The 9,791-nt window shown below is 35.3% G+C and overlaps 1 protein-coding gene across 2 annotated transcripts; it reads right to left on the bottom strand.

The window, feature by feature from the left end:
* Positions 1-1,679: 1,679 nt before the first annotated feature.
* LOC124107297 (iron-sulfur protein NUBPL-like) lies at positions 1,680-6,313 on the bottom strand. Of its 2 annotated transcripts, none has more exons than XM_046465217.2 (3): positions 6,168-6,313; positions 5,452-5,599; positions 1,680-1,738 (listed from the first exon to the last, which is right to left on the bottom strand). In XM_046465217.2, the coding sequence occupies exons 1-3, from the start codon at positions 6,273-6,275 to the stop codon at positions 1,689-1,691; spliced, it is 306 nt and encodes a 101-aa protein (XP_046321173.2). In that variant the 5' UTR covers positions 6,276-6,313; the 3' UTR covers positions 1,680-1,688. The 2 variants fall into 2 exon arrangements, with proteins under 2 accessions (XP_046321173.2, XP_058441763.1); XM_058585780.1 differs by having other exon boundaries at positions 6,183-6,313.
* Positions 6,314-9,791: the final 3,478 nt, after the last annotated feature.

The following is a 9,791-nucleotide window of genomic DNA, read 5'->3' as shown; positions in this document are numbered from 1 at the left end:
CCCATATTCCTGGACCAGTGATCCCCCTCCATCTTCAAAGTAAGCAGTGATGGAATCAGTCTTTCACACATGGAATCCCTCTGTCTTTGACTCTCTTTCAATTATAAAGACCCCTTGTGATTACACTGAACCTACCTAGATAATCTAGGATAATCTTATACCAGCAAGCCTTTTTTTTTTCCATGAAAGGCAATATATTCACAGGCTCCAGAAATTAAAATGTGGACATCTCTGGTTGGCCATTATTCTGTCCACCAAAGCACAGAAGGACTCAAGGACGTCCTTCAAAAAAAACAAAAATTAAATTCAAGAAAGAAGACAACATCAGATATAAGAAAGTAATAAAAAGAAGAAAGTTGTAAGGCAATTTAAAAAGAAATTTCAATCTTGACATTAGAGTATAACTTCTCATTAGGGGAGCACAACTTTAGAAAATGTAATTATATTTTCTTTTCTAAAAAATCCAATTATATTACTTGGTTCCACAGTGAATAAAATTTAGATGACCAAAATACCATACATGTTGTTCATTATTTTCCAAATTTCAGAAATAACTGAGTCAAACATCAGAAAACACAAATATATACATGCCTACCTCTGGGTTCTAGCAGACTATGGATTCCCTACATCAGTATCACACTTGTATAGATAACACACACTATTTTTCCACATATGCTATCTATTGAGAACTGAAATTGCATAGTAATAGTAGAAAGTACGTTAGAAGCACAGTCACAGCTAGACATGTCAAATAATTCTCGCCTATATTTTAAAATGTATAAAGGAGAAAATAAAATCAATTCTGAAATATGTATGTAATTTTACTACTCTTTGGTAATTTATGGAGTCACACAATATATCCAATGTTAATTTTTATTTTAAGTATCTAAAAAAAAAGCACCCAAAATTAACTAAGTACCTCCATAGACTATAGCAAAATAAAAAATGAAGCAAACAGTTAGGAGTACATAGGTACAATGTAATTTATGCATACTTTTTGATCTAGTAGTTTTATTTCTAGAATCTATCCTACAAAAATATCTTTTCTGTGTAAGAATGCTATATAATAATTCCACTATAGTATCATTAGAGTAAGTGGGGGAGAACCAACCTAAATATTTCATCAAAAGCTGACTGGTTAAAGATAATATAGTCAAGCAATAATGCAGCAGCCATTAAAAATATCATAGAGAGACATGCATTAACATACATACATGTATTTTTTAATTTTCATGTGGAAAGAGGAAGAGCAAAAAGGATATACATACAACTACTTCCTACAGTTAATTCTTAAGTATAAAGGAGGGAGTATGATCCTTCAGTTTTATGTTACATACATATTCTACTTGAATTTTGTTTCAATGGACATAAATTATTTTTATAGTATCTTGTACCTTAAAAAAAAACTGAATTACTAACACTTAAAAATTGAATCCAGAATAATCCTTCTGCAGATTGTAAATTGTGAAAATTAGTTTAAGATATGATCTCCTTGCAGAAATGTGAAAGCCTTTTCTGGAATACATAGCAAATGATATATGGTCAACACTTAAATGTTATTTAAGTGTTATTATTAAATGCAACCAGTACTAATGGAAGCATTTTTAGTTCTTTAAAGACATGAAACTATATAAAGTAAAACTATATATATTTATTAAAATGATTATTTTAATAAATTAATATTTTTATTAATTAATACCTACCGAATCATTCGCTGATAGTGCAAGTGCAAGGTTCACTGAAAGAAACAAAAAGTAATTAAATTTAGTAACTTCTATTAAAATTCATGTGCCTTTAATATTTTCAGTGTAATAACCAAGTATAGAAATTTTTAATATAGCTCCCTTATTTGCAAAGAAAAATGACATGGAGAGAACGTAGAAAGTAAACAAAAAAAGCAATTTAGCAACAACATAATTTAACAATAGATACTGGTCCTAAAATTAACATTTTAAATAGTTTATAAACTGTTAAAATTTTGTTCAAATAATCCACTTGGCTTTTTTATTTTAAAACATAATTCAATTATTTTCAAAAGCATATTTTATAGAAATTTATCTTTTGATAAATAAAAATGGATATGATCCTATATCTTTTAGAAATAAATGCTGATATTTTAGGAGTCCCAAGTATCTAAACTCATAAATACACATGTATACAAAAGATTGGGCGACTGTACAGAGGGAAGAGAAGAAGGTAAAAGGATAAAATGTGTTTCCCAAATTGCTTATGCCAGTGTATCAAAGAGACCTAAAGTAGGAAAGTAGTGATCCCAAAGCCTTCTTTAGTCCAGCAATGGAAGAATGCTACATCTAAGAAGAGAGGTCATCAATAACATACTTCCAAGACTGATAAATAAATAGACCCTCATACTGTGAATAACATTTCCTTATAGAACAATACCATAAATTGTATCAAAGTGTTTCCTTTAAAGTAGTTACACTAGGAACAATGGAACATGCTGTAATCCCAGTGGCTCAGGAGGCTGAGGCAGAAGGACGGTAAAACTAAGGACAGCCTCAGCAACTTCATAAGGCCCTACACAACTTACCAAGATCCTGTCTCAAAATTTAAAAATTAAATTAAATTAAAAAGGCTGGGGGTGTAGCTCAATGGTAAAGTACCCCTGGGTTCACTCCCCAGTAAAGAAGAAGGAGAAGGAGAAGAAGAAGGAAAAGGAGGAGGAGAAGGAGGCGGCAGACCTGATGCAAATCCCAGCTCTATCACCTTCTATTGTATAACCCTGAGTACATTATTTTACCTGTAAATCTGCTTCCTCCTCTACAAAGATAATTCCTACTTTATAATTGTTGTGAGGATTAAATGAAATACTATATTTAAAGTGCTTAGGCTGAGGCAGGAGAATCATGAGATCAAAGCCAGCCTCAGCAACTTAGTGAGGCTCTAAGCAACTTTGAGAGACCCCATTTCAAAGTAAAAAATAAAAAGGGCTACAGATATGGCTCAGTGGTTAAGTGCCCCTAGGTTCAATCCACATTACCATACATAGATAAATAAATAAAGTACATAGGGTATGGAACTTGATAAATATCTCTAGTGTACATATTCAAATGGTAAGTATTTTAAAATAGTTTGGAAAAGGAAAAAATACATCAGGGGAAAGAAATATAATATCAACAGAGTTATAAAGAAATAACCTATTTCTAAGGCTTGGGTATGCTGACAGAACTGTCATGAAAAAATACAGACTAGCTGTTTGGAACACATGGTACAATGTTAAAGGGGAAAAATAAGTAAAGGACATTTACTGAAGCACCTACTACGTGTCACACTCTATTCACTTTTTCGTACATTTTCCTATTTTAAAGTTGTCACATTCCATGACAACAGATCATCTTCCAACTAAAAACAATAAACAATCTGTTTTAAACAAGCAGCTAGCCTACAGACCCCAAAAAATGCACACACAAGTATAATCGGGAAAACACTTCCCATCTTTATCCAGTCTATGTAATCACAGTGTGTAAAAGAATTCACACTACTGAAAACAGGTTAATGTACTCCAGATTTTCCAAAACTAGAGAAGGTTCTAGAACCAAAGATTAAGAGCTTCTAAATTTAAAAAAAAAAAAAATCACCAAATGGGTCATAAGCCTTTAAGGAAAAAAAAAATGTGTAGGTATAGCCTGAATTCATTAAGAACAAATCACTAATCATTTTTAATAATAGTACAGTATCTAACAAATAGATATGGATAATAATCTCACAACACTTGATAAACCTTAATTTCTCTAAAACATCTGACAAACTCTTCCACAATTCCCTTCAGGTCAAAATGGAAAAACCAAAGCTAATAACACCCTATAGCTGGTTGCTGGTTGTACAACTATAAAACAATTATACCAATAAGGTACAAAATATGGCTTCAAGTTTACACAGAAGACCTCTAATGAAATGCACAGAATTCGTACCCAGTCTTATTTCAAAAAGGCTTCAATAGAACTAAAGAATTTTAATGTAAATATATTCTTCTTAACCTTAGGCTAACAATCTGAAAAGAACACAAATTTTTAAAAAATTCTTGCCAGTCTAGAACTAGGTCAAAAATTTACAAAATGAAATATAATGAAGATAAAATTTTTTTTAAAAAAATCAACTGCAAGAAAAGATTGGGTAAGGCCTAAATTAGCAGCCATTCCTACTGAACTCACTGAAAATTCAATATGAGGTATTTATAAAACGTGAATACTTTATGGCTCCAAATTAATAAATTACAAGGGTCTAATACAAGTTAAAGTACAAAATTCCAGTTATACGTTCTACAGACCTGATATACAGCAGGTGATTATAGTTAATAATAACGTACACCTGAAATTCACTGATAGTAATCTTCAGTATTCTCACCACACACACACACACACACACACACACACACGCAAAAATTAACTAGGTGGGGTAATGGATGTGTTAATTACCTTGATTGTGGATATCATTTCACAATATGTATGTATATCAAAACACCAAATTCTATACCTTAAATATACACAAATTTATTTGTCAAAACACCTCAATAAAGCTGAAAAAAAAAATTCAAGTCACCTCTAGTGAGAATTGGAAAAAACTTCCCTTTTATATTTACACGAACATAACTATTATTTTTATAAATAAAAGATTTCTTTTAAAAATTTTTTGGAATTATTAGTCTTGACTAATAATTAACTCTTTTATTTCTTTTTCCTTTGCTGGGGATCAGGCTCAGGACCATATACATGCCAGGCAAACTACAACCACAGCCAAATTCTGATTTTGGTGGCGCTTCTTTTTGGGGTTCTGGAAGTAGGATTTTAGCAACAAATTTACAATAATAAAAAGACCACCAAAATACCTCTTTATTCGTAGCATGTTAACATAAAAGATATAAAGGGTAGATAACACTTTAAATAATTAAAACAATTTTAAACCTTTTCAAGCACTTTCAAATATTAAGCCAATGTTGACTTTATATATAGTGAAAATCATATTATGGTTACATAAAAAAAAAGGTCACAAAACAAGCAATCTCGCTGCAGATATGTAGCTACATATTCATTGATAAAGACAGGAAAAGAGCATACATATTTTAAAGTTATTAGGTGTTTTAAAAATAAGAGTAACCAATTACTGAGCACTTACTAATGGAGTCTAACTAGTTAGCTTGTTTAATTTGCATAACCATCCTATGAAAGAGGGCACTTGTCCCCTTTTCATAGTTAAGAAAAGTGAAGATCTGCTGGGTAACCTAGCCACTTTTTCCTCAGTTATGGTATAGACAACCTGGTTCTATATTTAGTTCTGTCTAACTCCAAATCTAAGCTCCACTCAATATCACCTCCAGATACTAAGAAATCAAGTATTGGTAACTTCATAAACAATAAATTAAAGAATAATTTTTATAATGTGCATTTGCCAGCTGGTGTGAATTCTTAATCAGAATCAGAATGAATATTCTACCTGCTGTAGTAGATTTTCCAACTCCACCCTTCCCAGAAGCCACAACTATAACTTGTTTAACACCTTCTATTGGTTTCTGTTTTGGAAGTCCTCGCGACATGATTTGTGTTCTTCTTTGTTTTAGGTTCTCACTGTCAGCGCCAGACAACTTCAAGAAAAAAAAAAAAAGAAAGTGTTTTAAATAAACCATCTCCACTCTCACGCTGTAAAAGTAAAAGCAATGCTGATTTTGCAATTAAGAGGGCTTTCTTTTCTAATTCTGCTTCTCTCCACTAGTTCTGCATTTAATGGTATTCACCTGTTACAGATCACAATTGTAAAGATACATTGTTTAAACTGAAATGTTTCTGCTAGGATATGCTTTTTAAAATGGAAATAAGTTGCCTCTTTACGGAGTTAAATCTTTCTCGTGTTTTCCTTCTCTTTAACCTATTTACTAAATAACCCAAAACCAAGAAAGCAATGTGCCACACACATCCGTGTTCTAACTATCTGTTTCATGCCCCGCCACGTCTCAGCCCGGTCCTACTGAGGGCCTGCTGGAAAAGCGGGCAAGCCCAGCCAACTAACTGAAGTCTCACAGAGCCTGCAACTGGAAGGGACCCAAGAGGGACTGAGTGGAGTCCCTGGCAAGAGGCAATGCCAGGGGGACCTGCAGCCCGGGCGCCTCACATAGTCGTCCCGCCCGCCTCCCCCAGGTCTGCAGCACCACGGACCTGGCGCCCACACACCAATGATCGGCTTCTCCCAAGCGGGGCAGGGATCCTGCCACCACCTCGGAGCAACACCCCACCACAGAGCAACAGATGCTGCCAAGTCCCCATGGCGCGGAAAGCGGCCCTGAGACCTGCTGGGAAATGTCGCAGCCGGCGCGGAGTAATGACGTCACGTGGCAACCGCGGCTTCCTCTCCCTAGCTACTGGTCTTCACGTTTCTTCAGCCGGGGAAACCTGTTCTGGTCCTGTTTGTGGCCGGCTACTAGCATTTTTCAACATTTCACCAAATGTTTGCGAAGCGTTTTCACATAACAGCTCCTTTTATCCTTACCGGAGTTCCAGAGAAAGCAAAAGACTCTACTAGGATTCTATTTTATTAGTAACAAAACCGAGACTTGGTTCAAGAAGATATGACCCGACTTAAATTCGAAACGACAGAACTTGAAAATTACTTCAGGTTTTCTTACTGCACAGTACCGTATGTGGTCACTTAAACACAGCCACGGTTAAAGATCTTACATTTTTAAATTTTTTTTCTGCCCGATCTATTATGCTGTTCACTGCTTGTGTTGCTGACAATTCCCCTGAAGAGATGTCCGGTGCTTTACTTGATTCGAAAAATTTAGCTAAATCAGAAAACGGGTCCCTAGGAGGCAAGTTTCGCTCAAAAGAACTGAGGGTGTAGCTCAGCGGTAAGGCGCTGGCCTAGCGTGGGGGGAGGGGGAAACGCTGGACTCAATCTTCAGCCCACTGGGATGTGGGGAGAGCTTAAATAAGACAAATCTTGAGAGAAGAGGAGGAATTTGTCCTGGAGGAAGAAAGGAGACCGAGCTTGAGGAAACAGGTGGAATTTATTCTGGAGGGAAAAAATGAAGCATCCCTATAACCCGAAATAGATAAGAAAGTGAGAGAAATTGCTTTAGGAGAGCTCTGGGACTGATCCAGGAAACCAGGCCCAACAAGTGGATGATTGGGATGTGGTACAGTTTACCCTCAATCTCCATAATATTTTCTAGGACAGATTCTCATTTCGTTCATATGCTTCTAATTTGTAGGTCAAAGACACAAGTTCATTCATTTTATTTTATTCTAACCTGATTTTTAAGTTTCTTATGTTTGATACAGGCATAACAACCTCAAAGAATTATTATAAAGATTAAGTGAGAGGTTTTGTCAGGGGACAAATAGCTGAGAATGGTGGGAACACAAGGTTAAGAGAATAATTCTATAAAATGAGCCCACAGTACTGACTCCCCACAGGCTTTCTTTGCCAAAAAACTGCTTGCAGCCCCACCTGGACTTTGGGGATAGGAAATGTCACATTCCTCAACAAACTAAGGCAGAGGGCAGAAGGCCTGGCAGTCAGTGTAGACAATGAATGATGGGCGTCAAGAGAGAATGACAGTGTTTTATCCCTGGGTTGTTAACAGCTAACCTACAGGATCAAACTTTCTCAGCTCAACTGGGTTGCTAACACCTCTAGGGGATTGTATTTACCAACACAGGGGATTATGCCCTTGTGCTACTCCTTCCTGAGAATATGGGGAATTCTGGAGGTCTTAAAAAGAGCAAGACACACCTACTCCTGGGGGCACCCAGCTCTGGCCCCCTTCTTTTTGAAGAAGTCTACATCATCATCTGTCCCTCTCTTAAATAAAACTTTCTAAGCTTGCCTCCACATTTCTCAGGTGTTTAATCTTCAACACTGGAGGGAAAGGACTCCTTCCTGATCTCCAAGCCCAATATCAATATTAGCATCAAAGTACATTCCATGTACTAAACTCTGAGAAAAACGTTCAATTCCTTGATTTTTATCCCCTAATCCTGCAAACTTATTGTTTCATCCAACTTTATTTACACTAGGTTTGACACTTTTTAACTTGCTTTATATCACTTTATTATAATTTGTGACATGTTTTCTCAATTAATTCTATTATTTTTTAGATTTTTTTTCTGCTTAATTTGTATAATTTGTAAGCCAAAAGTACAGTGATAAAGGAAACAACTATCAGAATAATCCATTCACTAAACAGAAAATGCCAAATATTTGTTTCTCTCCAGGTAGCCCTGTGAACTTTTTCTTAAGATTCATTCATTCAACAGATATTTATTAAACTACTACATGTAAAGCATTTTACTATATTCATTTTACATATTCAGTTTTGAACCAGACATAATCCCTCCACTGAAAGACTTTATAGTCCAGAGCAGAAGAACAAATAAATTAACAAGCAATAACATACAGTACAGTATGATAAATTCAGGAGAAAAGTGCTGAGTGCTACAGGAGAGCCAAGAAGAGGAACCCTATTCAATCAGGAAAGGCTTCTAAATAGGGTAACATCTGCCCAGAGCCCTGAGTGCAGGTAATGTGTAGGAGTTAGCTAGGAAAACTACTAAATGGTTATTGTACAGAGAGAAGAAATGAACTGTTACCCCATAAATATGTACAATCATTATATTAATTGAAAGTAAAATAAAGGACAAAATAACAAGCAAATACTGCAAATAATTTGTATAGTTTGAGGATAGTTTGACTAAAAAGATGTAGATAGAGGTGGCTAAAGATGGCAGTTGCAGGCTGCGGATGTGGTAAAGCTCTTGCCTAGCATGCCCAAGGCAGATTGGCCAAATCGTGAAAGGATTTATAAAGGGATTTAGACTGAGGGAACCATCAAAGATTAATTTTAAACAGGAATGAAACATGATCAGATTTGTGTTCTAGAAATATCATGATTACTAGGTTTAAAAAAAATGGATTAGAAACCAGAGGCAAGACGACATGCTGTTATTATGGTAATTCAGAGGAGATTTGGAGGCTTGACTTAACATCTCTAAATTTCACTGATTATTAATAAAATAGATAATACCTACTTGTAGAGTTGTAGTGAAGTCCAGCTTAAGATAATGTATGTAGAATGCCTATCACATAGTACATAGAAATTGTTTACTGTTAACAATTGCTTAGGATTACTAGTCATGTAGAAGTTTATGACATGGGCAAGCAGAATGGATTGACATTCCTTGAGAGAAAACATACAGGGAGGAACAAGTGACTGATTTTTCTATAATAAATGAATCATTAATTTGGTTTACTGATCAGCCTATTAAAATTTCAGAAGAATAATAAGATGCCCATTGTTTCTTCTCCAACAGCCACTCTCACACACTTACCCAAGGCCCCTTCTCAAAAGGATATTTTCCGTTAGCCCCTAAGATTTACTCATTTGACCCCATCCCTATGATCACTAATTTGATTAAAGACTGATGCACAATGAAAAATTGGGCCAATCAGATTCTTTCTGCAGAGAACTTAAACAATAGAAAAAGAAATGTTACTCAATTTAATTTGCATTTGACCTGATAAGGCTGAAATGACTATTTTCTGCTATGTGAACAGACAAAAAAAAAAGGCCACTGTTAATAATAAGAAGAAAGTAGATGATAAGAGGTTACGTGTTCATAGAGGGAGAGGGAAAGACCTGCGCTGGTTCCTAGCAGTTTTCCCTCCCTCGGTGGTAGTTAGTCCATAGCAGGATGAGGCTGCACTTTCTATGCTTAGATCCGTGAGATATGCTCACATCCATCAGATAAGTTCCCTTTCTGCCTTAGCCTAAATTGAGT

This window comes from Marmota monax, unplaced genomic scaffold, assembly GCF_021218885.2.
Source record: "Marmota monax isolate L192 unplaced genomic scaffold, Marmota_monax_Labrador192_F-V1.1 WCK01_AAM20220418_F8-fsc00079, whole genome shotgun sequence".
NCBI lineage: Eukaryota > Metazoa > Chordata > Mammalia > Rodentia > Sciuridae > Marmota > Marmota monax.
Note: the sequence above shows the minus strand (reverse complement) of the source record. Positions and strands in the feature narration are given on the sequence as shown.